The following is a 26,569-nucleotide window of genomic DNA, read 5'->3' as shown; positions in this document are numbered from 1 at the left end:
TGCTCAGATAGCCGCCTTGCCCAGGTTCGACTCAAAGGCACCGTCCTTGAAAGGAACGTTGGCGCTGCCAAAATCAGTGTTCGTCAACGCCGTGCGAGCCGCAGCGGGCAGGCTCTCCCAGGCGATCAAGGGCTGTTGACCACCCTTGGTGTCAGTGAAGGTCATTTGATGGTTGGTCGGCCAGATGGCGGTATAGCCCACCAAGGGACTGTTGCCTGAGAAAGTGCCTGAACTCCTCCTGTCATATCCGCCGTGTTGGGAAACGGCCATGCCAACAACACTGGCACTTGTGCTTTGGCTGGACAACCAGATCACGGCGTTCTCCCAGTCATGGCGATGTCCCAAGCCTGGCGAGGGTGAATCCTTTGGCATGTACCACGAGTACATGATGGCGTATCGGCCGTTGTAGGTGCCGCCTCGGGCATAGACCTGACCAGTGCTCTTGCTGCAGCCACTCTCAGATGAGCCACTTGTGGCAAGTCCTCCGCTGAAACCAAAGTCAGTCTTGAGTTGGAACATGTTAGGAGAACACGTACCTTGTATTGCCTTGAGCGTCGACCGCAGGGAACGAGACACATCCATTGAATGTCTTGACGAAAGGCTTGTACTTCAGGTATAGTGATCCAGCAGTGCCAGATGGGACAGTCTCTGGAAACCCAACGACGGCATCGTGGTTGATAACCGCACGTCGCTCAATGGGCGACCCGAATACGCCTGAAGCGAGAGCAATACCCGACAGGAGTTGAGTGATTTGCACCATCTTGTTCGTTGTGTTGTTGGAAGGCAACTTGAGACTGCAGAACAAGAACACTTTGAGTGATAAAACGAGTAGAATTTGAACTCTGGGTCTGATCAGAATATATATCACAAACTGGGAAGCCAACCTCTCAACTAGGGAAACTATTCACTTATGGAGAGAATCATTACACCCCCACTTCCGAGATACCACGTTAAATCGCAGGGTCTATGCAGCCACGAGGTTATAGCGAAGCATCGAATTGGCGGATTATACCATGATCTTGGTCCGTAGCGCAGTTGTTGATGCTCTGGACTGCCTCTTTGGGAATCATAACCGACTGCACACATCTTGTGATAGAGCTTGCCGTGCGGGGTGCGCTGGGGGATATGGTAGTTATAGCATTGACTTGGCGCGCAAGGTAACGGCTCTTGGGGAGCTTAAGAGCTGCTGGTATTAATGGGCAGGATTTTGGTATTATCACCAAACAACAGTAGAGTGATCATGGACGCACTAACGCAGTTCGTTCACAGGCAAAGCATCTTGATAGATATCTCAGTGTGAAGCACTCAACGTGGTTGGCCTCCTTCCTAGTCTGTCCTCGCTAGCCAAGGAGCGACGATGGCAGGATGGACAGCTCGTGGTGCAACGGAGGAGTTAATTGGGATAAAGATCAGCTCTAAAGTGTTCATCAAAGTGGGTATCTGATTACAACGGCAACCGGTTCCCCTCTTAAGAGCAAGGATCGTTGATATTATATCAGCTCAAACTGCCGGCGGTTAATTAACCGAGAGCAGCTCGACTTTGACTGTAGGTACAGAGTACTGAGTACAATCCATATATACGAGGTTGAAGTGTTGGGAATAAGTGATAGTCGATGACGCGTGGTGAGTATACGAGCTGAAACTGAGATAGCTCCATGCGTCTGTGTTGCAACCTCTCGAGTTATATCATGCACTCAATTTAGCCTTGTTGTACCCTCCTATACGACTGCCACTGATGTAAGTGCGGCCTGTCCAGGGTAGCCTTATTGGGTACAGTATTATTCTACTATTAACGTTAATTAAGCGTTTAGTTTAACTCGACGTTGGTAACTCTGCTCTATTTTTTAAGCACTGTGAGATGAAGTACATGATGCATTGGGGTGATGTTTGTGTTGGTTGCTGATCATCGTCTTTGTCCCTTGCTTGGGTAGGAATCCAAGATCAAGAACCAACATCGTCAACTACAAAAGCAACCACACATGCACACATTATTGATGACTAGCGTGTTTCACAAAACCCAACAGAGATGCCCAGCTCTCCGTGTGAGGCATAGTTTGTCCCGATTTGGCTGATATTGTATATGCTGGACAGATGTGGTGGCACACGATCAACAGCGCATTGCGCCTCATCGACGAAGCCATGCATTATCAGAGTAACGGTGGCACATGGTGAAAGAATTTAGGCCGATAAAGGGTTGATGCAGGGATGGAATAAAGCATTCTCGAGGATTATAATCGCGTGAGGTGTCTCGGAGCGGGAGGCTCAAATTCCAACGCTGCCATGTGTAGTGGTAATTGGAATAAAGGACTGTTTGGTTCAGACATTTGAGAGTAAATCATCGGTGGTAATCACAGTTGGTCGTTACTTGTAGAGTCGTTGATGTCGTTTTCGCTGCTGTAGAGTCAAATACCGGGAATAGGCGCCTGTTTATGTCCGTACATCGCACAACTGGTGGGTTGGCAACCTTTTGAAGCTATCATGAGACATGTCATTCCTTTGATGCAAGGTTGGTGGCGGTAGAATTCGTACATCACACAGGCACAGCACAAAGCAGGGGTGACGCATGATGCAACCACATCTGCACAATTTACTCATGCTGATGATTTGTCCAAAAGTCAAATGTCGGGAATGGAAGATGCGAACCGGCCGACCGAGGAGCGAGGGAGACAAGAGGGAGAACTTATACGTATGCGGGCCCCATCATTGAGTGGGTTTTTGTACTAATGACAAGAGTGACACGAGCCGCTTCGAGGACCGGGCGCGTTGTCATTCTTTGTTTCATCTGAAGATTAACCGTGATATATATTATCATATTCAGCACAGACTTGAGTCGAGGTGTTGTATGTACTGACCATGGATAAAATGTCGACTCATTCATTAATGGTGTGCAAGACTACAGTGCAGTGCAGGCAGTTTCTTCATGGCCCTGCATGTCTTATCAAACTCGACCTTCAGGCTTCTTGTCGATCCACACACTCATTAACTTGCAGCACATACCGTCCACTAGTGGACATGGAATTGAGATTGGGAGACTAGACCCTGGAATTTTAAAAGCAAATAGCGGTCCAAAAGATATCCATCTATTATGTATCTGTGTAGCAGATATGTTACTGTTACTCTGGGGTTCCTTTTTTGTCAAATTGGACAGCCCTAGAATTATTAGAAGCCAGAATTAGAACTCCCGAAACTTTGAACCGTTTGGTATTGGCATCCAACTAACTATTGGTATTGGATTCGATCTTACTGCACATCGTTAGTCCAACCTTTTTTGACTCTCTTAGTACGGTTTATTCATTCTCAGCTTCTGCCTCATCCTTTTTCCATTTTCCATTCAGAAAGAGTCAGGCTTTTCTTATTGTCCAATTCTGTTTAATTCTTCTACTTCACTTTGTTGTTTGTCTCACACTAGTACTGTCTGTACCTTGGCCAATTCCTTTCTCAGTTCTTAAACTAGTCCAACCCACCTCCATTCACATCCCAATCCCCATCCCACGCAAAAGGCTGAGGCCACTCCTTGATCTAGAACCCTTGCCAGAACCCGCCGCAAGCTACCTTATTTCGCGTTTGCTCAGGGGTTCTGAATTCTGAGTGACCTGACTTGACTTGACTGTGGCTGCTAGCCAAACAGTTTATTCAACAACAACGAATTCATTCGTTCAAAATCGCCGCGATTGAATATAATTCCGCCAAAATCGACTTCTCCCAGTTTGCGCCGTGCTCGTCCTTGTTGCCTTTTTGCTTCTGGTAACCGAGCCGAACCCAAGATCCATGAGCCCGCGATTGGCCAACGGAGCATCTGTTCAACAACAGCTCCTAACACGACACTCCGATATTTGAATATCTTGATGAATTCTCCAGTACAACAAAGAACAGACGTCCCCATCACCAACTTCAAACCCGACTCTCTCGAACCGTAAAGACAGTTCTTACCTCTCGCCGTTGCCGACCCCCCAACTGCGAATTCCTCGACGAGTCCCAGCACCGACCGCTGTTACTGAACTTCCTCGATAAAGTCGGTCCGGCTCTGCGAAGATCTTCAATGCCCTGGCAGCCTCTCCCCCGCATCGCGTTCGCCGTCGCGACCTTTCCGTTTCCCGCATCTAGCCCGGCCGACCTTCCTCTTGAGATTGGCGATGAGCTCTATATTATCGAGGAGACGCCAGACGGCAACTGGTTGCGCGGCTACCTGGTAGCACCTCCCAGTCTGCTAGCTGGCTTGACGTCTGTCAAGGGTCAGACCCTCGAGGCGCGCGTGTTTAGCGGAATCTTCCCCAGAAGCTGTGTCGAGGTTCGAGAAATGCTGGGAGAGCCAGACGACGACGACGAAGACGACGACGCAGCGAGCGATGGCCCCGCCATAGATGGTGATATGCCACGCGCAAGTGATTCTGCCAAGAGCGGCGTGACAAATAATTCAGCTCGCAAAAGTCGCAAGGAAGGAAACAGATCAACTATCTCCAGCGGCCGCACTCCTTTTAGGGAACTTCCCAATGGCACACTGGGCAACCTCTCTGTGCCCGTGATAAGGGACCCCGATGCCCCACGACCTGCTGCACCAGTGCCTATGCTGAAGATTGGAGACGAGACACCGACGTCGCTTTCAGAACCCCTGATCGACGAGATCGCTTCATGCCTCAGAGAGTGGCACTCTACCAACTTACATGAGCTCCTTCTTTCTCGACAATATGGCCGCCTTGACCAGCTTTCGCAGCTAATCACAAGCCTCAACCTGCATCGCCAACAATTTCTATATAACGTCCTCACCGCACACGAATACGACCGCCTACGCGAAAAGACAGTATGGGATTTGGTGCGGGTGAACAAGCTTTGTGGAGGAGAGGTCATTGTTCGGGACCCTGAAGCTCGAGGAAGGGTCTTGACAGCCGACGACTGTATTGTCAAGGTTACCAAGTTACAATCTGTGATGAGTTTATTGGATGAACCTCCACAGTCTACGTCTGAGCTGACCGCTCTGCATCACCTCATGGTTGATATTAAGGGTTTTGCTGGTGCTTCGATTGAGGAGACCTCACTTGTATTCTACCTCGTCAGCAAGCCTGCGTACGGCCAGCCTTCTATTCTTTCAGAAGCATTTACCGTCAGGATACCCGCAGGCGGCACACTCGTCAACTTGGCCAAGCACGTACAGACGAAAACGCTCTTCACAGACCTATCTTCTCAAGATGTGGGTGACGTGCCTTCGGCAGAAGCTGAGCTATTCCTCGTGGTCAAGGTGTTGGCGTCTCATCAGATCATCCCTCCACAATCTCTATCTCGATCCGGAACCGCGCCATCAGCTTCATATTCTAGAGACCCAACGAAACCGAACTCCTCAGGCGGCATAAAGTCGAGAAGAAGCCTTATGTGGGGTAGTAAGAGTTCGAGGGGTGCTTCTCGAGGCTCACCTGTGTCACGCATGGATGCCGTTGCTGAACAGTACGACGGGCGACATTCAATGTCCGGTTCTGAGAGCCGAGAGGGTTCCGGACCGCCAAGTACGGCAGGATCGAAGACCGGCAGTCCAACAGATGGTACGCAAACCGCAGATCGCATGATCGGCCTCGGCGTTTTACGGCTAAATCCGATCATGAAACAAGACGATGAAGTCGAGCATTTGATGAGTATATGGTCATCGTCATTGAGACACACGGGCGAGAATGATGCTGATGACTGGGAACCGCTGGTCAAGGAATTGCTGGATAGCCCATCTGGACACTACGAGAAGTCGCGAAGGGGAGATCGATTGCAGCTGCAGCTTAGGAGTTTCAACCATTCAGACGCCGACATCCTCATAAAATCTACCCCGACTATGCTTTCAGGGGTGGCTAAGACAAACAAAATGGGATTCTCCGGCGCTCCCACAAGACCTCGCTCCGACATCTACTTCACCTTGAACGATGCCATACTCGGTAAACAGAACCTCCTGTCACGGTTTGGCGGCAGTGCAACAGCGATGCCCTCCAGTGTTCATGGAAACAACCTACAGATAACGCTTGAAGTAAGGAAGACCTCTGGAGAGCGAATCGACAACTGCATCTTTGCTTCCTCAAATACAGAGCCGTTGAGCACGTTCAAATCGATAGCCGCAGAACGAGGGGAGCCCTGGAACCAAACCCTGCGCCTTTCATTGGCCCCTAGTGATGTGTCACAAGCACATATCGTTATGTTTGTTTCTGATATGCCCAACCCTCCATTCGCCATTGCTCATATACCGTTGTGGGACCAGGGGGCGTTCATACGTGATGGCCGACATGCTCTGCTGCTCTATAAGATAGATGAGCACACCTCGACTGCACAGCCTGGGCCAACCGGAAAGGGCGGATATCTATCACTCTTGTGGAACCCCCAAGGCAAAGACGACGACACAGCTGATGCTAACGGCCCGCTTGCTGTGCTCCGTACCGAAACATACCTCTGCAGCACTCGATTCTCGCAGGATAGGGTAATCCTTGGACTTTTGAAATGGAGAGATCTTCAGAGGGAGGAGGTTCCTGGTGTGCTTAAGCAGCTCATCTTTGTGCCCGAGATCGAAGTGGTCAAGCTACTTAATGACGTATTGGATGGTCTCTTCGGAATCCTCGTTGAATACTCCGGTAGTCATGAGTTTGAGGATCTTGTGTTTACTGCTCTGGTTAGAGTGTTGGGTATTGTCCATGACCGAAGATTCAACCTGGGGCCTCTGGTCGACCAGTATGCCGAGAACCTGTTCAACTACCCCTTTTCAACACCATGCCTGATGCGGTCGTTCACCCGACTTCTTCAGAACCCTTCAGAACCCGAGATCGCCAGGAAGCTACGTGCTACATTCAAGGTTGTCAGGCACATCCTTAAATTCATCACTCATGCAAGAAATCAACAAAAGGAGAAGGAAGCTGGCATTGGTATCACCTCCAACACAACAGGGTTTACACGCGAACTCCGTGCCATTTTTAAGGCTCTTGACGCGATGATGCGCAACACTGCCCCTGCACTTGTTGGAACACAGACCCTTGCTGTTCAGCATTTCCACCAGTGGTTACCAGAGCTTGCTGGCCTGCTAAACACGGAGGAAATCCTGCATATCGCCATTGACTTTATGGACTCGTGCACAGATGTCAAAGGCAAGCTCATTCTTTATAAGCTTGTACTGATTATCAATTACAGCAAGCTGGACCTGTTTGCCCACCCCGATCAGAAATTAGCACTGAGCACCAACACCGTGAGATGGATTACTCCTCACTGGGGTCACACAGCAGAGGTGACAGATCAATGGAGAGATCAGATCCGTCTATGCTGCTCTGTCCTGGCCAGCCAGATCGATTACCTTGGCTCCGAGATTCCCGACCACATTCCTAAAATAATCGATTCCTACTTAGCGATCCTTGCGGCTCCCAGCAAACCAAAGGATCGCCTTTCCCTTCTTTTCCCATCATCATACCCTTTCCCAACTAAGCCTGTTAATGACGACCTTCAATTCGATGAAGCCTTGGTCGAGCTTTCTGCTATTTTGTCTTCGATATCTAATTCACCCTCGGGCATGCAACTTGAGCTTGCTGAGGACGACTTGACCACTTTACTAGAAAATTTGCTAAGAGTACACATGAGCATTCTTAAGGGAGAGGCGTATCCCTTGGAATGGTTGAGTGTGCATATCCATCATCACAAATCGACTATGAGGACACTTGAGTATCTCGCTGGTACCATGTTGGAATCATTCCTCCCCGAACCGGAGGAAGCAGAGAGTTTTAATACTGAATTATGGAAGCTTTTCTTCACGACCCTTCTCAAGCTGGTGGGCAGCACATCTCTTGCATTGGAAACTTTCCCAGAACAGAAGCGAAGAGCAGTGTGGAAGATTGCGGGTGATGTTCGAGAACATGGCGCTGAGCTCCTACGCCGTACCTGGGAGGCTATCGGATGGGAGACTTCATCCGACGAACGAAGCCGGTACAATCTTTCAAAGATGGGAGGATACCAGGTGCAATATGTTCCTGCACTTGTTGGCCCAATTGTCGAGTTATGTCTTAGCGTGCACGAGGGTCTTCGACGCATGGCGGTTGAGGTGCTGCAAACAATGATTGTCAGCGAATGGACTTTGAGTGAAGACTTATCAATTATCCAAACAGAGACGATTGATCGTTTGGATTTGTTCTTTAAGGAGAAGCCATTGACTGAGAGTATCCTTCAGAAGCTGTTCATTCACGAACTTCTTGAACGGTTCGAGCCCCTGGTGGATATCCCTGACGAGCCACTATACACTGCTATACGTGAATTCGTTGGCACCATTGACGAATTCCTTGACCTTCTTGTTGCTGTATATAGCAGCGATGATACAGGCGAAGCGTCGAGCCTCATCAATCATCTCAGACTCATGGAATTCCTACGCGATATGCAGAAGGAGGAAATCTTTGTTCGTTACGTACACCAACTTGCAGATCTGCAAGCCGAATCACGAAACCACACTGAAGCAGGTTTGGCTCTGCGACTTCACGCTGATCTATACGAATGGGACCCGACCAGCCAAACTCCCGCGCTCCCGGACCCAGAATTTCCAGCACAAACACAGTTTGAGCGAAAGGAACGGCTGTATTTCGACATGATCAAGTATTTCGAAGAGGGAGATTCGTGGAGCCACGCTTTGGCAGCTTACAAGGAACTGCAGGTGCAGTACGAGAGCAACATCTTCGATTTCCTCAAGCTTGCCAGGACCGAACGGGCAATTGCGACGATTTACGAGACTATCTCAAAGAGCGACAAGATTATCCCCAAATATTTCAAGGTTGTCTACAAGGGACTTGGGTTCCATGCAAACCTCCGAGATAAAGAGTTCATTTACGAGGGATCTCCTAGTGAACGTGCTTCGGCCTTTACAGACCGCATGCAGGAGCAGCACCCAGCTGCCCAGATCGTTACCGGGGGAGACGTTGACGATGTTGAGGGCCAATTTTTAGTCGTCTCGGCCGTTACGCCTCACCGCGATCTAGGTCATCAAGTCTTCCAGCGCGCACGAGTCCCACAAGTGATTCGAGATTTCCTTCTCTCCTCTCACCCTCAGACTTTTTCCATCTCCACCCGGCGTAACACAACCGGTCCTGTCAAGGAGCATTCTGCCGAGAAGTTGGTGTTCACGACTGCCGATGCTTTCCCTACTATTCTTCGCCGTAGCGAAGTCGTTGATGCCCAAGAGATCACCCTCAGTGCTCACGAAACAGGTCTAGAACGCATTGTTCGCAAGACACAAGAGATGACCGCACTCGAGCACCGAGTAACTGAGGGTAACGGGGACCATGCGCAGCTACTTCTCGATGCAGTCAGCGTATCAGTGAACCCTACGTCTGAGAATAGCGTCGCTTGTTACCGACAATTGCTGCCAGAACGTAAGGAGGCCGATGAAGATGCTGAGGAAGAGGAGGACCAAGAAGCGCCGGAGGTGGAATTGACCCCTCAGGACAGTGCGATCAAGATGGCGCTTGTCGACCATGCCATCATGATCAAGAGGTGTCTTGCGATGTTCTCTCGAAGTTCCAATGAGCTCCTCACCCAGAAACATGATGAGCTTCATAGATGTAAGTCAAGGTCCGAAAATAAGCTGGTTCACCATACTGACTGCTCATATAGGTTTTGAGAGCACATTCGCGCCAGAAATCGCACACTTCACTCCTCCCCAACCACAGCGCGAGCTTGTTGCAACTCCTTCACCAACTTGGAAACGGTCATCTCGTTCCTCCTCAGCTAGCCCCAAGAACAAGAACGTGGGCATCGTCGTGAACGGTGTCACGGCAGAAGAGGCCTCAGTCATCAGACCAGTTTCGAAACGAGGCACACGACTGAGTTTCCTTGGTGGAAGTAAGAAAAAGGAACCAGAGTTGCCAACCGAGCCCGAGGAAGTGAATGGAGACATTGAGACCGCAAGCAACCTCAGCCGCTCCCTGAGCCAAGGCCAAAGCAAAGAACAGGGTCGTCGACACAGTTTCTTCCGCGCACCGTCACAAGACGAGAAGCACCCCGAATCCGCTGGAGTCCTCAGCGGTCGTGGAAGTTTTGACCAGCAATTTGGCGGCGGCGACAATAGCAATCACAATGACAAGCCCGTCGAGAACAAACTTGCCAGCAAGAAGGGCAGTGTCCGCAAGAGATTCAGCATGCTCAAGCTGGGCCGCAAAGGCAAAGGCAATGGCATGATGGGAAGTCTGGACGAGGAGTAGCACTACTTCCGGACTCATTTTGGCCGGCACAGCGTCGGTTTTGACGAAAAGGCATCTCGGCGCCGAGAAGACGAGCATTCGCAACCACTGGCATGAGACAGTGGCATGAACAGGCCTAGTCAGGTCCATCTTACACTTACTTCCTTTGTCTGTTTGATTTTTAACTATAAACGGCTTTCGACCTAAATGGGGAACAGGAAGAAAGGAGTCATGTATTCACAACTAGAAGAACCGAGGTTGGATCACCTTGGGGAAAAACAGAGATGAGGTGCGGAATTAGGAGAATGGGATGGATGGATGGATATACAGTGTGCTATACCTCGCCGCCCTCTTGACGATCAAAGAAGGGCCAGGCTTTTATTTCCTTATTACCCTATTGTTTCATTTTCTACTTCTCGCTGATGCTCATTCTTTTGTCTCTTAAAAGGCATTCTGCATTCGTTCCATTTGTTTTCACCCCCTTTTTGTCATGTAGCTTGGTGTTCTGGATACCTGGGATGCTGTGTATGCCTAGTTGTGGCCATAGGGAACTTGTGTGTGCTTCAAGCACGCGTGTACAATTTATATCGAGAGTCTTTTGAGACATCGACGTTAATAATACAATCTCGATATTGTAGCGATGGGATATAGCCATGGTCGATTGTCCTATCTACAGGCAGCATGACATATTATGAGCATTGGTAAAATCAACTCTCATTGTGATTATTACTCATTTGCGTTCATATCAAGAAGATTACAGTATCATGGTCCCTCGCTATGCAACCGCCACTCATTGTGTGTGTGTGGTTTCCCCTGAAGTACTATTGCCCAAGTTGCCTCCAATTCGCATCCATTACCTAAGGAAGGAGGTCCACCCTTCTCCCGCGCCCTTGAACCCATACAGATGCGACACAAGCGTTCGATCGCCGTTATCCTGATATGCCTTGCGTTTCTCCTCGGGTCCCCATGCAACCAGCATCCGCTGCTTCCGAACCACGATAGGATCCTTGATTGCGTCTCGCTGTCCGATCTGTCTCATGTACAAGGCCGGCACCACAGTGCATACGTTGTGCAGGCGGTGGTAAAGCTCCTTCTTGGATGGCGGCGTTTCAATTTTTCCTATGTTGAATGTCTTCCGATTCTGCAGTACGTTTTTGCAGTCGAGATTCTCGAGTGTGTCGATAAAATCAGTGGATGTGGTAAGCTCGCCTCCAGCTCTGACGATAAAAGAGTTAATGTCAAGGTAAAAGTGGTTGGTTGAAATTTGTAGCTTCTCGTAGAGTCTCATGGCGGGCACGACGATTCGTTGACACGTATTCTTACAGAACCAGTTGAATTGATCTTTCTTAAAGAATATTTTGAGTATGTTTGCGAGTTCACGTGTCATAGCCTCGCGTCGTTCATTGCGAACCCCCTTGAATTGGGGAGAACTGAGAAGGGCGTTGTATGCTTCAGCAGTCCAAGTTCTCACAGAGAAAAGATCTTTGTGCGCGTTAGTCAGTCGCTCAATGACGATGGGGGAATGTTGTTTGTCGACGTGAACATACCTCTCTTGGGCTCGACCGACATTTGCATTTCTTTCTCAATGAAGCTTATGACCTCGACGTAACGAGAAATCATGCCATACAGCACAGTTTGAAAGATGTGGTCATGTAGATATCTCATGATCACAGATGTGATGATGTCCTCGTCTGTTTCCGGGAAGCTTGCGCCATGGAGTAGATCGGGATACTGGTACAAGATGTGCTTGAATCTGGTGGCATCTACTGCTCGTTTCTTCGCATTACTGAGGAGAGAATCAACTCCTTCTTGGTGATCATCCAACCACGGATCCATGAACTTTTGAACCCAGTCCTGGACTTGTTCGACGAGAGCATCATACTCCTAGGGTCCAGACATTAGCAAATATGCACAGAATCTACATGTGAAGAATATAGCATGAGTAGCGTACCTGTCCAACCTCTTCCGAGGTCAGTTCCTTGCGGTAAGGCTGCAGGCTGAAAATGTGAGACTGTGCGTCGTTGAGTTGTTCCCTGAGCGCGCGATTCTCTTTGCCTAGATCTTCTACCTTGTCTGCTAGCGCCTCGCTGCTGATCTCTACCTCTGTCATGTTGGAGTTCATTCTTTGCTTTAGGCTGTTTAACTTCTCTGACAGCGTGTCGGATTTCTCTTCCGCGATTTGTTTGTCCGTGGTGAGCGTGGATAGCTGCCGCTGAAGGTCTTGGATGCGGCGGTCGAGTTGACAGTTTTGTTCTCGCAGCTGTTCGTTGTAGTGGGCGACGTTGTCATTTTCAAAGCCAGCAAGCTCGTCGAGTGACTGAAATTCAGCGGAGTGTGGTAAATTAGCCTTTGCCGTTGCTGCCGACCGCGAGGCACTGTCATCACCGAAAGCTTTTTCAGCAGCGGGAGAACTGTCCAACTCCATCAAATCGGTCAAGGCTGATTGAGTTTGCGCCTGATGGTCTTGCCCATTTGGCTCTTGAACCAGCTCTCTGGATGGGATCTCAACCCAGTCATCTTGTTCCGAACTGTCAAGCATCTTTGGGTTTGCGGAAGATGTCTTATGGAGTCTCTTCTCTGGGGAACAGGAAACGTCCAGACTTTCCCGCTTGTTTTCTTTCTGCCCCAGTGTAGAATCAGGGCGGCGCTTGTTGCGAGACCCTTCTTTTGGTCTGTTAGAGGTCCCAGAGGTTGGTTTGCCGTCTTCGATGGGTTCTTTTGGAGGAACTGAAGGAGGGGAGTTATGCTTCTTTGCATCCGCCATTGTTGGAAGAAGGACGACGCAGGGGGAGATAGTTGGACAGTAGGACAGTGTCACAATTCCCGCGATGAGACGGAGGAGAATTGACGGACTGAGTGTGGATTTGTGCAATGATCCGAGTGAAGTGCGATGCAGTGCAATTGGAATACAGCGTAGATAACGATGTAGAACGGAAGCCTGCAGCTTGAAAGACAACGGATTGACCCAGAATGGGCAGTGAATTACTTGTGATTGAGTTGTCTACAAATGCAAGTACTAAGCAAGCAGGCAGAATATGAGGTATCTACGTTAGTAGGTATTCCAAGCAGAGAAGAGGCTGACTGCATCGTGCAATGGCAAGGAAGGAAGGAAGGGGGTGCCCATATCAGTGCTACCTCAGTGCCTTTGCAACCATTGGCCTGGCGCTGAATGCCCTGTAAATGGCTGTCCACTTCTAGTTTCAGGTAGGGCTCACTCTGCTCTACCTACTAACCTACTAACCTACGACCAGGCTGTACAAACTGAGTATGCATTCCGTTATCTGTGTTTGTTTCTGTTTCTGTTTTGGATAATGTCAGATGATGTTGTTCATGTAGACTTACCTAGGTAGTATCTACACCCCAAGATCCGCTAGGCGACAGGGATAGAGACCCTACTAAGTTTATGTATCAGTAGCCTGATATCTCGCACCACCAGATTCTGTTTATTCGCTGGGTATATGCATATGATGAGCCAAACACTACCTAGGCTTATACCAAGAATCGATATCACACAATTAGTACAATAGTCGTCGGGGCTCTCATATCAAGACGACCTAGATTCAGGATGGGTCACCCCGTCCAGAAAGCCCCAGTGATCGACTAACCCTTGCGCTGCAGGGCACATTCACCCCCGCAATTGCCCCTCCAAGACCTCAGCCGCACCCGCAGTCGCTTGGACTACATAGTGTGGGTTGGAGCCGGCAGTTGAAAGAATAAATGCTCTGGAAATCTTGGAATGAACTGACGAGTTGATTTTGTCTCACGTTCTAAGCTGCCAGTTGTTTTAGTGCCCGGGCGGTTTGAGCTAACCCCGGACGACCTGAACCTCACGCCTGGTCACTAAGTCTAATGGAAGTATCGCGTTGTAGACTCCCAGGCAAGGCATAATTCCCCTGGGCAAATAACAGGCAAGCAGCCAACTGGCAGCATTCTTGCTTTATTCATTCAGCAAATGCTTTGCCATACAGAGAATTGACACCTCACGGGGAGATATGAAAGTGACTGGATAATAATGTAAAGCTGGGGGTGTAGATTTATAATTCAGCTTATCCTACAGTATTCATCATCCAGTGTGGAAAATACCTAAACAGATGATTTGCCATGGATACAAGCCATCATCATATGAGAGCCTGTTAGGCAACGAAATCCGGATAGCTATACTAAGGTTGCATACAAGCGCATTCGCTCCAGTAACACCGCGGGGCAGTCTCGATCCAATAATTATCACTGCCTCTGCCCCTGCCACTGTCACCGTCGCCGTCAGCTTTCTTCCCTTCACTCAACTACCTCGCTGTTTAGGCCTTGGTTCACCTGGCAAGCATTTGGTTTGTTTGTTCTTTTATCCTTCGTGATCTTGAATTTTTTTCATCTATTGCAACCAAGACACTGCTTCTTTCCCTTAGTATTCGTCAGTCGCTGCTTGTCGCACAGACAGCCCTTCGCCTCACCTGAAGTTGCAGCTCGTCACCAACAGGTTACTATGGACTTCGACAAGCTCAAGATCACTGATCGAAAGATCATCGTTGGAATTGATTTTGGCACAACCTACTCCGGAGTCGCCTGGGCTGAGAGTCGCAATCCATCGAGACGAACTTGCGTCACACAATGGCCCGTGTCCAGTTCCAACAGAGAGGGAGAATCCAGCGACAAGGTGCCCTCAAAGCTTCGATACAATGGAGACAAGATTGAATGGGGGTTCTCCATCCCTATCACTGCACCACAAGATGAAGTCATTGAGTGGTTCAAGCTGTAAGTGTTTCTGTAACCCTGACGCAAATAGCCAGGCCAGCTGACTGTTGCCTTGAAGAGACCTTGATCCCGACCTACAAGCAATGAGTCAATCCTTGAACTCCGATAGTGCTCGAGGCAGCCGAAATGTAGACAAACTTGTCACGGACTTTATTTCACAGCTTGGTGACCATCTATTGTACACTCTGCGCGAGAAGTTAGGCGACAGCATCGTGAACAGCACTCCCCTCGAATTTGTCGTCACTGTTCCGGCTATCTGGAGCGATCTAGCCAAAGACAAAACCAAGAAGGCATGTCAAAAGGCCTCGGGACTTTCAGCGTCTCAGCAGCAAGTTCACCTTGTTTCCGAACCCGAGGCCGCCGCGATTTATGCTTTGCATGGACTTGACCCTCATGGACTGAAAGTTGGCGATACCATCGTCGTAGTCGATGCCGGCGGTGGTACAGTCGACTTGATCTCGTACACTATCACTGGCCTCAAGCCCATCCTCGAAGTCCAAGAGGCAGCTCCTGGCTCAGGAGCTCTTTGTGGCTCCACATTCCTCAACATGCGCTTCGCCAAGTATCTTCGGGGCAGGCTGGGCAAGGAGGAAGGGTTTGACGATGAAGTTATGGCCGAGGCCATGGAAGTGTTTGAGAAGAAGGTCAAGCGTCAATTCACTTTGAACACCGCGCCAGACGAAACCTACAACATCCCCGTGGCAGGTTTGGCCAACAACAAGACTCTCGGTATTAGCCGAGGACGCTTCGCTCTGAAAGCATCGGATCTCAAGACCATCTTCGAGCCAGTCGTGCTAGAGGTCATCAGGTTGGTAAAGGACCAGATCACGGCTAGTAACGTGCCTGTCCGCGCCATCCTTCTGGTCGGTGGGTTTGGAGCTTCAAGCTACCTCAAAGAGCGGCTGAGGATTTCCGTCGACAATTCCATCCAAATCATGCAGCCACCCAACGCGTGGCAGGCTATTGTTCAAGGTGCTGTTCTGAAGGGGCTCGCCAATGCCGCTCCGGAACTTGCTGTGGTCAGAGTGAAGAATCGCAAGGCCCGAAAGCACTACGGCACGGAGTGGCGTGCTCGATGGGATGACAAGCTACACGGCCATCTCAAGAGCAACAGGACGTGGTGTGGCCTGGATGGCTGCTACAAAGTCCTTGCGATGGAGTGGTTCATCACCAGGGTAAGTCTTGAAGGTCAATTGTATAACGGAGTGGTCTAACATTTTCCAGGGCTCGGAGGTCTCGGAGAACGAGCCTTATTTCACATCCTTCGTCTGGACAGGCCCTGTCAGCAGTGGTCGCATCCGCAAGATCAAGATGACAATTTACAATGACCAATTGCCTCGGGAAGCACCAGTGGCCCGCGATGATAATGTGAAGGTTCTCTCGCATGTCGAGGCTGATGTCAGTCATATTCCAGAGAACCAGCTTTCTCGTCGCCAAGGTTCAGACGGGCAATGGTATTACGAATTGAACTGCAAAATAGAGGCAGTCTATCTTTCAGCATCCACCACCTACACTCTACTTTACAACGGTAAGTTTTGCTATAATAAACATGCAGCATGTTTGCCATTGGGTCTTACTAATCCGTGCCACAGGCCAGCGATACAACACAGTGACGTGCGAGTATGTCTAATGGCATAGACTTAGGGTGGATGATTGCGATGTTTTAAGACTGAGAAGTGAACGAAGTGGTTCTACGATCTTTGAATTTGGGAGGAATTAATGTGCGACTCTGGTATCTGGAAGTTTGTACTCTAGAGGGTAACTTGATTGAAAAGCTACCAGCCCAACCAGGTAGTTTAAGGGTACAAGAAATAAATTGTTCAACGTCTCGCCCAAAGTGGCATGAACTGACTCACCAATTTCATCTTTTTGTAGTTGTATCCAGTGGCCATGCAGTTATTCTGCTCCTGACGGTCTCTATAAATCACAATAAATACCTAGGTAACCTTGATAATACATGTCCTAACTGTCTCGGTGTAAGTGGTTGTCAGACAGTTACAGACACCCTAGGGGTACACTGATCCGAGAGAGCCTTGACAGCTTGAGAAGCGGGGGCAAAGCACTGCCGGGGACAGGGCCCACTCCAATGATGCACTAATGAACACTTTAATCGGGCGAGTAGCTCCAAAAGGTGGACATAAGTGTCAATGGTAGGAGGTTATTGTCAGCCAACTCATACCTGCAACCACCTGAACGCCCTCCAATTCAGCCCAGCGGGGTACAACAGTCCAAGAACAGGTATGGCTTCAGGTCTAAGTCAAGACGATACGCTACATGATAGGTACTTACAGAGACTCGACTGAACCTACCTATAAGCCCAGCCTGAAACTGCCCTGCGAGTGACGGTGGTGCAGGCAGAAGTACCTCAGGCAGACCTTGCTTGGTTTGATATTCATTCACCTGAGATGAGAATTCAACTTGATGTTAATTTTATTCGGTCGGTCTTTATTCAGTAACAAATGAATGCGCCATGCACAGCATTCAATCTCTTCCTCCAAATAAATAGTGTACCTGCACAAACATAAACTGATCCACACCAGTTACAGGCCCGGACAGTGCCATCACCACTGCAGCTGTAACTGCAACTCCCCGGGCCCAAACTGAAGCTTGCTACCTGCCCTGGTCTGAGCATCATTGCTCCCTTGCCATGTTGAGCGATGCTGCGATCTCTCAAAAACAAAGCATCCAACGTTTGGCAGAAGAGGAAGACGTCGAGAACAATTTCAAATCCCGAACTCCAGGCTTCTAGCAGCGCCCTCGTTGAATTTGAAGTTGACGCTGAGGCTGTCATTGTCGATTACTACAACAACAACAACAACAACAACAGCAACACTACCACCACCACCAACACAGTGAATCCGCCTCCATATCAAGACCATCCCTATCCTCTACCCCCCACTTCTGTTCCCTCGACAATCTCGACGGATCCTGAACATGAGCAACAGCCTCGACGGCAACCCTCTTATCCTCTACCTCCGACCTCTGTCCCTTCTACTGTCTCGACCCTCTCGGATGATCAGCACAACCAAGAGAATCCCACAACTCAGGAGCCAGTAGAAGAATCCCCCAATCCAGGACCAAACCCGTATGCCACAAAATACGTTCCTTACACAGACGCAAATCCTCTCAAGAACAACATGTTTGTCAACTCGGCTGGTATCTACGGGCGGGTAAACCCAGATATCATGGGAGGCTTTGGAGACGACGACGAATCCATCTGGCTCGTGGATGATGAGGAAGAGGATGAAATCGATCAAGGGCAGCAACACGATAGTCAAAACCCCCTCACTCCAACAGATTCTACCTCTGAGTTGGCTTTGAGGCCTTCCAACTCATCGTCGTCGCACAACCCGGAAACTCACCTGCAACAACCAGGTGCCACTCCCGCACCCGCACCCGCACCATCTGCCCAGCCAGCCTTTCACTACCAACGGCCTTCGTTCTTGGATAATGACGACGACTTGGTTTCCGGCTCGCCCCCTGATACAGTCACAACCCCCGAGACTATTTCTAATGAGAAGGGGAAATCGACATTACAATGGGGCTACGCTCCTATTTCATCATCGATCCTCGAGTTGACAGACCTTGGTGTCGAGGATGTTGATACAAAGTCTCTTGATACCAGAGACTACACAGAATTGCCCAACAAACGCCCTCGAACTACTGTAGCTACTGCTGGGCCCTCAACGTCCACTAACCCGTATGTCAATTTGTTTGAGCAGCAAGATGACGCTATGACAATGGCATATCTTCGCCAGCTAGAAAAGCTCGAGACCGACGTAGCTGATGAATTCCGGTATGTATTTCTTCAACTTTCCACGAACGTGCACTGACTATCTCCGCAATAGGTTTGGACAACGATATCAGCGAGCTGCTGACTCAACTGATGTGATTGTTACACACCAACGTACCGCTAGAAGTGCTGTTGCAGGTGATTTGGAATGTGCAGTATGTGCGGACATCAAACACGTGGATGCTTTCCCACGTTTCTCCATCACGGCAACATGCACACATCGTCCAAGCACATGCCTTGACTGTATCCAGCTATCGATAGAGTCGGATCTAAGTAGTAAGCTCTGGACTGAGATCAGATGCCCTGAATGCCGGGAGCTACTGGAGTATGCCGACATTCAACGCTATGCTAACAAACAAACGTTCACAAAGTAAGGTCACAACACTCATACAGACTAATTCGAAACTGACAAAGATTAGATACGAGACCATCGCACTGCGGGCAGCCATGTCGGAGGCCGAGAACTTTGTCTGGTGCACTTCTGGGTGCGGTTCAGGGCAAATACATGAGTCTGGCTCAGATCAACCCATCGTGACTTGCCTTCACTGCAGCCATCGTTCTTGTTTCCATCACAATGTAGCCTGGCATGAGACCCTTTCTTGCGATGAGTATGACCAACTTTTGGCGGATCCGGACAACTTTCGCTCTCACCTTGAGCTAGAAAACGAAAAGTGGTCAGAGGCACAGCAGGCCCAACTGGAGGCCGATAGAGCCATGGCTCAAGATCTTCTAGCTGAAGACCAAGCTGAGATGAGGCGACGGGAAGAGCGAGCTCGCCAAGAGAGAGAGCAAGCTCAAAAGGCCGCACAACTCGCTCGTCAGATTGCAGCCAGAAGGAAGAAAGAAGAGGCACAGAGCAAAGAAACTGTCAGCCGTACTACCAAGCCCTGTGCCGGATGCGGATGGGCGATTGAAAAGAACAAAGGCTGGTAAGAATCAGACTCCTATCCCTTTCCATTTCTGATTCATACTAACATCTAAATAGCTCACACATGACATGTAAGTCCACACAAGCCCTTCTCTTGTTTATATCTTCCCGTACACCTGCGTTTCCGACACGTCTATCCTGCCATTGACGGTGCGTCCGGACAAGGAATTTAAAACATAGCCATTTTATGATGATGCTAAGAGGTGCTATACTAGGTGTCAAATGTCGTTATGAGTTTTGCTGGGCCTGTGATCAGCCATATACTCGTGGCCACAACAATTATTGCCGAGGCTAAGGTGACTGCGCCGTGAAGCCACGGACTTGGTACAAAAGAAACATTCGGTTTAGTACTGACTCGTTCGGACCACAGGTATTAAGTGCAAGCACGAGTTCTGCTTCGAATGTGGTGTTAGTCACCGAGACATCATGCGTGGTGACAACAGTATACACAAGAAGACATGTCCCTATCATCCCAACAATCTTCCTAACATGGAGCCATTAAACGACATTTGACAAAATGGGTAAGATGCGGGAAGGGTGCGAAGGTAGCTTTGACAATACCGTTCTGAAACAAGTCTGAACAGAAGGCCTGCCGACTCTTGGATGTTAAAGCAACGAGTAAATAGGCTCAATTTCTACATAACTTCATAGCACCACCTATGAGAATAAGATTGGCTGGTGTCACCGTATATGATGTACAATGTATTGCTGTGCCGAGAGTGAGTGTACGCCAACATCTAAACATTCGATCAAGACACGGCTTTATCCTAAATTCACCCCTGGGTATTCAACAAGACTTTCGTTACAACACCCCCCGACACAAATGAGATCGACCTCTAAGCGGCTGTTAATTCAGCAATGCGACGCTCCAGCTCCGGGACCTGGCGCAACCGGACCTCGAGGTCCTCCTTCTCATCCTCAAGTTTGAGACGTCGATCCGCATCAAGCTTGGTAAAGACGTAATTGCCTTGGCCATCGAATTGAAGAATGTGGGAGTGGTATTTCCATAGACTTCGGCGATGACTGACTGTCATGAGAGTAACACCTAGCGACTTTGCTGTATCGTACATTGCCTTTTCTATTTCAAGGGTGACACTACTGGTACATTCGTCGAGGATGGCGTACTTGGGGCGATGGTAAAAGAGACGTGCCATGGCGATACGCTGTTGAAGGCCACCTGAAAGGACGTCACGCCACTCAGCCTCGGCGTCCCATCCTTCGTCGTATAGTCCAGGAAGGTGTTCGAGTCCCAGAATCTTGAGGTACTCAACGAGGTCTGCATCAGTGATACCGCGGGCACGCATCTGGCGGAGGGAGTCTGGATAGATGATTTGTTGGCGGAGAGAGCCTCGAGATAGATAAGGGCGCTGAGGGATGTAGAAGATGGCGTGGAAGGGAGGCTTGTAAACAGTGCCTCCGTAAACAGGCCAAAGGCCACCAAGAATTCGAAACAGGGACGACTTGCCGCAGCCATTGGGACCAACAACAAGCAAATGATCGCCGTGCTTGAGAGTAAAAGACAGGGCCTTGATCAGTACGTCTCCATTAGGGGAGATGATAGGCCTGTTGAGGTGATGTGGTTAGCTCCAGTTCCACGAATAAGATATTTGCCCTGTACTTACACATCAATAAAGGTAATGTCGTTGCTCTCGTGTACTGTTCCACGACCCTTGAGTACTGCCTCATTACCCTCTATACCCGAAGAAGACACGAGCTTCTTCTCGAAGTGACCGGCCTGCACGTCGGTCATCACATCCAAAAGAGTAGCGACTCGGGATGTGTAACCTGCTAGCTCCATCACTTCCCTATAGGAGAACATGATGCGACCGAAAGCGTCGGATGCGGAGAGAAGCATTCGTCTGTTTGTGACAAAGGCTTCCGTTCGGTCACCCATGTTCATTGCGATGTGGCCAGGCATCTTGATAAAAACAGGGACACTACAAAGCATCAAACCAAGGGCACCCCAGAAATACTTGATGACGAAATCTTCCATAAATCCGTGGTAGAATCGTCGTCGAAGGATGTAGTTGACGTGCTTGATGAGAGTAAAGTAACCCTTGTCGAGCGTGTCTTTCTCGGCATTGTGGCCACCATACAAGGCAATTTCCTCACTGTAATCGATGAGGCGCGAGTGTTGGAAACGGAATTCGCCCTCTAGTCGTGCCTCATCGGCAACGTATTTTCCAAATGGAGGAGTCAACGCCCTCATCACGTTGGCTGATAACTGTACCAGAAGCGACATAAAGACGACGCCTTCGCCACCGACGCTCTTTGATAAAGACCAGGTATATATAGTCTAGAAAAGGTTAGATAAGCATACAAGATGGAATCGACCGAGCTTACCATATCTAACAGAGGTTTAGCTAAATTGCTGTACAGCTCAGCCAAACTGTTAGAGAACTTTGATACGTCAACCGCAATCAACTGATCAGGGTTCTTTATTCTGTCATCCAAAGCCGAGATACCATAGAAGGTCAAGTTGGATAAATATTTGTCGTGAATGTGTTGTGTAAGCCGTGATCGATACTTGAGCGATAACTCGGCTTGATGGTATGATAGCTGTATGTGTCATTAGCAAGGCAATGGCACGACTTGTTACAAATAGACTAACCATAGAGTTAGTGAAGGTTGCGGGGACCGCAATCAGCATCCACCATACTATGCGTTTCAAGAACTCCTTTCCGTTGCCCTTCACCAGGGCCTTAACTATAGCACCATCCATCTCAGCTACGCGTACACTGATGAGCGTCCTGAGAACCAAGAAGAAGCTGTGGCTCATCAACAGCCTTGACTCTTTACTGCGCCATCCTGGTACAACGATCTTAAGGAGCTTTAGAAGCGATCGGAAGAACTCGCGATTCAATTCCACCTTCTTTCTTGGCGTTTCTTCGCTTCCACTCGAGGTGGTACCGCGACGAGCAGCGCGCTGGGCAGCTTCGCGCACCGATGCTGCCTTTTGCTCGGAAATGGCAAGTCGGATTCGATTGACGAGAGCAGCAAACAAAGTGATCCATACGGCGCGTGAGATACGTGTGCGATTAGAAACGTAAAGACCGGTAAGCTGAGATATGATGCCCTTGAGGGTGCGGTCGCCTGGCAAGGCGAGCTTCGATTGCGAGCCCATAGTAGGCGCGCAAAGAGTCTCGACACTCTGTGATTAGACTGAAGAGGTATTCTTGCTACGGAGGCGTTGCTTAGGTGAGACTCGAGGATGGTCCACGGTTGCGCAGACGTTGAAATTGGGTGAGCCGAGGCGTGTCGACGTTACATCACAGATCTGTCAGACACTGTAGTAGCGCATGGGGAAATCGCGAAGACAGGAACTTTGAACAGAACAAAAGCGAAGATGGAGACAAATGTCTTGGGGAGTTATTTGACAAGAAAAAGGAAAGAGAATAGGTTGAGAAATGTTGCAAGGTGTAAGATTATTGCGCTACATGGCTAAGAATGTCTTGTGAGCTCCATCATCAAATGCGGTTTCCCCATACAGAAAGCTTCCTCGGCCGATGAATCTGGGGCAAGTGCAAGTCTCCCCACACTTTCCCGCAGCACTCGGCATGTGATTAACATTTGACTCAGCAGCCACATGTGAGTCTTAGTAGCTGCACGGCCACACTTACTCGCTCGCGAACGCCACATATAATAGAATTTTTGGTCGCATTCGCGGGGCATCTTTTTTATGTATGAGTCTTTGGTGGGATAAATCCAGCATCGTTAACTTTGAACCTCACTCACCAAAACTGACAGTATCTAACATCCAAACAAACCATCATAATGTCCGACGACGAGGGTATTTCCATTTACGACGAGGTTGAGATCGAGGACATGACCTTTGATGAGGCCATGGGAGTTTACCAGTTCCCTTGTCCTTGTGGCGACAAGTTTCAGATCACCCTAGAGGACTTGCTAGATGAGCAGGATATCGCTGTCTGCCCCAGCTGCAGTCTCATGATCCGAGTTATCTTTGACTTGGTATGTTCTATGCGCCATATACCGTGTTTCGTCAGCTAATATCTCCCAGGACGATCTACCAAAACCTCCCACTTCAGGCGCCTCTGGCGGACAGGTCCCCATCACTGCCTGAGCCGACCGGAAATCATGATAGAAACATGATACAAATTGCAACTACCATGTGAGGAGAATCAACAGGGCAGACTTGTGCTGCTGCGCCGCGCCGCGACTACGACAATCGTATCTGGTCCTCAAATCATTTGGTGAAACCTGGTACAAAGCGATACGACAGAAAATATCGGAATTTTCATTCTCGCAACGCCCTCGACCCGACTTGATCAAATGAATCCTTCTTCAGTGGGACGGGAAGGAGCCTCCAGAATGCATTTGATCCTGGTCGACATATGTTGTATCAGTCTTGTGTAGCCACCATAATCAGTCGACTTGCAAGGGTGACGGGATAACGGAACGGCAAGGATGTTAAGTTTGTCCCAGCCAAGGAAGATAAGCACACTTCACTTCTTGGTTTATTCGCATGGGCTGGCCAAGGAGCGAGAATCAACTTACGATGACCGAAATTCCACCACCCTGTGATGATATTTGGGACTGGCTGACCGTACCAAGATGCGGTAGTCTAGCGTTTGGCCGAGAACAACACTACGGAACACAATCTTCCGGTCGGGTCTTCTTTTACGACCCTGCAATCTCAGGGTTGTAGGTAAGCGTCCAGAGATAAGCAAGGGTGCAGAGGCTCAAGTGAGAAGGGTTGTACAATATGGCAGAACACGAGAGGCTTCACAATGAGAATGGTTAAATGGTGGTATGCGATTAGTATTAATGTAGCTGGAGCGATCACGCTCCATTGATCTATTCTATTCTAGTCGGGACAATCGAAAACCCGATCTATCTCCATCGAAAGTTAAACGCGCACCAGCACGATTCCTCCAGAACCCTACAAGGTTGTCTGTCGCAGGATCCTCATATCCACCAACTCTGAGAAAGTCTCATTGAAAGACATTTACAGAGCAAGAGCAATGGCGAGGGCACCAGCAAGACCACTGAGGCCAAGGGCGGCGGCGCCGGAGGGGGTCTGGGAGCCGGAGCCGGAACCAGATCCGGAACCAGAGCCAGAGCCGTGACCGGGCTTAGTACCGTTGGTAGCTGTGAAGAAGGATGTTAGTTGATGAAATAGAGATAAAATTATCGTGAGATGGAAGGGTGGACTAACGGGCACCGGGAGTAGCGATGGGAGTAGCAACGGGGGCCACAGGGGTCTGGGCAGCAGCCGCAACAGCGACGAAAGCGAGGACGGCAGCGGAGGCGTGCATTTTGAAGGTTGGTTTGGTTTGTTGGGTTTGGTTTGAGTAAAAGGTTGAAAGAGAAGTAGATCGAGGTTATTTAAACGAGTGTTGGTATAGCGATTGTTGTAGTTGTAGAGTGGATGATGAGAATGAGGAAAGGACTGGATGAACAGGAGAGCTTCGACTCCTATATACCCATTTGAGGTCGCAAGGATTGTCAGTGAATTTGTCTATTACTATTAATGAAATGCAATGTATCATGTATCATGTACCGTACCGTAAGTACGTACGCAAGGCCCCAGGGGCGGTTGCATCATCCCAACCTGCTATTGCTGAGGGTCATCCCCGAGCAAGGCTCAACTAGAGGCCCACATACATAGTAGACATTGTCTTTGCGTCGCACGGAACGACTCCACTGCCAGGATAAGTTCGATATCACCCAATACAAGAGCCAGGGCCTCAACGAGGAAGTTGATCCGGTGCGTCAGTTACAGAAGTTGATGGCTCCACTCTGACCTCTTTTTTTTATTTTAACTTTTATCGTTTTTATTGACGAAAAATCAAGGCATCGAGGAACAAGCTTAGAGGGTGATCAACGCAATCTACAGTGCAGGGCAAAACAGGGCGACTGGCGACTGAGTCAAGCAGTTAGTTCCCAGTCCTCTCAACATGTTGATGGATGTCTACAGGTTGACGCGGCTGTGACCATGTACGAATTCAATAATCACTCAGCCAAGCGGCCTGCGTCAACGAGAAAACAAAACAGTTGGGATAACTAACTCCAGCCACCTTTTGCTTATGCATAGTGTGCGTGCATGAGGACGTTATGTTGCTAGATCAACCAATCGATCAGCGTCCATCTGCCGCCACATGCAGGAGAACGAAAAGCTTGACCTGACCTGACCTGACATGGCTTTTGATGGGTGCACACCACTACGGGAACCCGATGGAAGGATGGGCTATCTTTAGTGCTAAGCATAACCGTGCTGCAGGACGGTTATCAACTGGTTATCGGCTATAGACAAGGACTTGAGTTTGACCGTTGACATTCTTGGTTGTTGACTTGACTTGAGAGTTTCAACAGCAACAAAAGACAACAAGTTGCGTCATGAGTTTAGTAACCAAGTTTTTGAAATGCCTCCATCTCTAATCCCACTTACACTGTATCGTTGTAGATCTTTGGAGAAGGGAGATAATATGGGCCTGTAATAGATATTTAGTGGTTGGCATCTTTAGTCTGTTTGGGGATAGTGGAGGTGGGATTGCGCAAGCCAGCAGTCAGATCAAGGCAAAGAAAAAGGATATACCCTCAAGCTACGGATACACTCAACTAACCTTGAATACAATCTAAAAAAAGGATAAGATGTTGGGGGTCTTTGACCACTACCTAGTTAACTATAGCAGTTATTATTACAGAGTACCACCAACTAAACTAAGAAATATCCCCAAGATGATAACTGGAGATGCCCATACTCAAAGACTCCTGCGCAAATAGCGGCAGTCATCCTCATTGGACGCCATGACCCAGGATCGTTGTTGCGGCTCGGACTAATAAAGTGCAGATCTGTGTTTGAATTTTATTGTGGTTCCTGACGCGCAAGCAAAATAAAAACAGCCATGACCAGGCTGTGACCATGGCAGACATGATACATGATACACTCAAGATTCAAGGGGTAACGGTAAA

At 49.1% G+C, this 26,569-nt stretch overlaps 8 protein-coding genes across 8 annotated transcripts; 4 read left to right on the top strand and 4 right to left on the bottom strand.

The window, feature by feature from the left end:
- Positions 1-3: 3 nt before the first annotated feature.
- On the bottom strand, positions 4-760 carry FGSG_06017 (uncharacterized protein; the record flags this gene model as incomplete). Its single annotated transcript, XM_011326334.1, has 2 exons — positions 4-487; positions 537-760. 2 exons carry the CDS (start codon positions 758-760, stop codon positions 4-6), a joined length of 708 nt encoding a protein of 235 aa, XP_011324636.1.
- A 3,279-nt stretch (positions 761-4,039) lies between these two features.
- Positions 4,040-10,184, top strand: FGSG_06016 (uncharacterized protein; the record flags this gene model as incomplete). The annotated part of the gene is made up of 2 exons (XM_011326333.1): positions 4,040-9,545; positions 9,598-10,184. The coding sequence occupies 2 exons, from the start codon at positions 4,040-4,042 to the stop codon at positions 10,182-10,184; spliced, it is 6,093 nt and encodes a 2,030-aa protein (XP_011324635.1).
- An 832-nt stretch (positions 10,185-11,016) lies between these two features.
- FGSG_06015 (uncharacterized protein) lies at positions 11,017-12,927 on the bottom strand (the record flags this gene model as incomplete). Its single annotated transcript, XM_011326332.1, has 3 exons — positions 11,017-11,645; positions 11,711-12,047; positions 12,115-12,927. The coding sequence occupies 3 exons, from the start codon at positions 12,925-12,927 to the stop codon at positions 11,017-11,019; spliced, it is 1,779 nt and encodes a 592-aa protein (XP_011324634.1).
- Positions 12,928-14,643: 1,716 nt separating this feature from the next.
- FGSG_06014 (uncharacterized protein) lies at positions 14,644-16,685 on the top strand (the record flags this gene model as incomplete). Its single annotated transcript, XM_011326331.1, has 4 exons — positions 14,644-14,912; positions 14,971-16,087; positions 16,137-16,440; positions 16,505-16,685. The coding sequence occupies 4 exons, from the start codon at positions 14,644-14,646 to the stop codon at positions 16,540-16,542; spliced, it is 1,728 nt and encodes a 575-aa protein (XP_011324633.1). The 3' UTR covers positions 16,543-16,685.
- Positions 16,686-17,569: 884 nt separating this feature from the next.
- FGSG_06013 (uncharacterized protein) lies at positions 17,570-18,946 on the top strand (the record flags this gene model as incomplete). The annotated part of the gene is made up of 2 exons (XM_011326330.1): positions 17,570-18,708; positions 18,862-18,946. The coding sequence occupies 2 exons, from the start codon at positions 17,570-17,572 to the stop codon at positions 18,944-18,946; spliced, it is 1,224 nt and encodes a 407-aa protein (XP_011324632.1).
- Positions 18,947-20,469: 1,523 nt separating this feature from the next.
- FGSG_06012 (uncharacterized protein) lies at positions 20,470-22,757 on the bottom strand (the record flags this gene model as incomplete). Its single annotated transcript, XM_011326329.1, has 4 exons — positions 20,470-21,196; positions 21,256-21,929; positions 21,977-22,192; positions 22,245-22,757. 4 exons carry the CDS (start codon positions 22,755-22,757, stop codon positions 20,470-20,472), a joined length of 2,130 nt encoding a protein of 709 aa, XP_011324631.1.
- Positions 22,758-23,407: 650 nt separating this feature from the next.
- FGSG_06011 (diphthamide biosynthesis protein 3) lies at positions 23,408-23,769 on the top strand (the record flags this gene model as incomplete). The annotated part of the gene is made up of 2 exons (XM_011326328.1): positions 23,408-23,605; positions 23,641-23,769. 2 exons carry the CDS (start codon positions 23,408-23,410, stop codon positions 23,767-23,769), a joined length of 327 nt encoding a protein of 108 aa, XP_011324630.1.
- Positions 23,770-24,390: 621 nt separating this feature from the next.
- Positions 24,391-25,027, bottom strand: FGSG_06010 (uncharacterized protein). The gene is made up of 2 exons (XM_011326327.1): positions 24,813-25,027; positions 24,391-24,745 (listed from the first exon to the last, which is right to left on the bottom strand). The coding sequence occupies exons 1-2, from the start codon at positions 24,910-24,912 to the stop codon at positions 24,603-24,605; spliced, it is 243 nt and encodes an 80-aa protein (XP_011324629.1). The 5' UTR covers positions 24,913-25,027; the 3' UTR covers positions 24,391-24,602.
- Positions 25,028-26,569: the final 1,542 nt, after the last annotated feature.

This window comes from Fusarium graminearum, chromosome 3 (assembly GCF_000240135.3).
Source record: "Fusarium graminearum PH-1 chromosome 3, whole genome shotgun sequence".
In the NCBI taxonomy this organism is placed as follows: domain Eukaryota; kingdom Fungi; phylum Ascomycota; class Sordariomycetes; order Hypocreales; family Nectriaceae; genus Fusarium; species Fusarium graminearum.
The sequence above is the reverse complement of the archived record's forward strand: the minus strand, read 5'-3'. Positions and strand labels throughout refer to the sequence as shown.

What these genes read in the sequence shown, in the direction of transcription:
- FGSG_06010 (XM_011326327.1), bottom strand. Translation starts at nt 24,912, where the DNA reads ATGCACGCCTCCGCTGCCGTCCTCGCTTTCGTCGCTGTTGCGGCTGCT. An exon ending in CATCGCTACTCCCGGTGCCC is followed by an intron (nt 24,746 to 24,812) that starts GTTAGTCCACCC and finishes CCTTCTTCACAG; the next exon opens with CTACCAACGGTACTAAGCCC.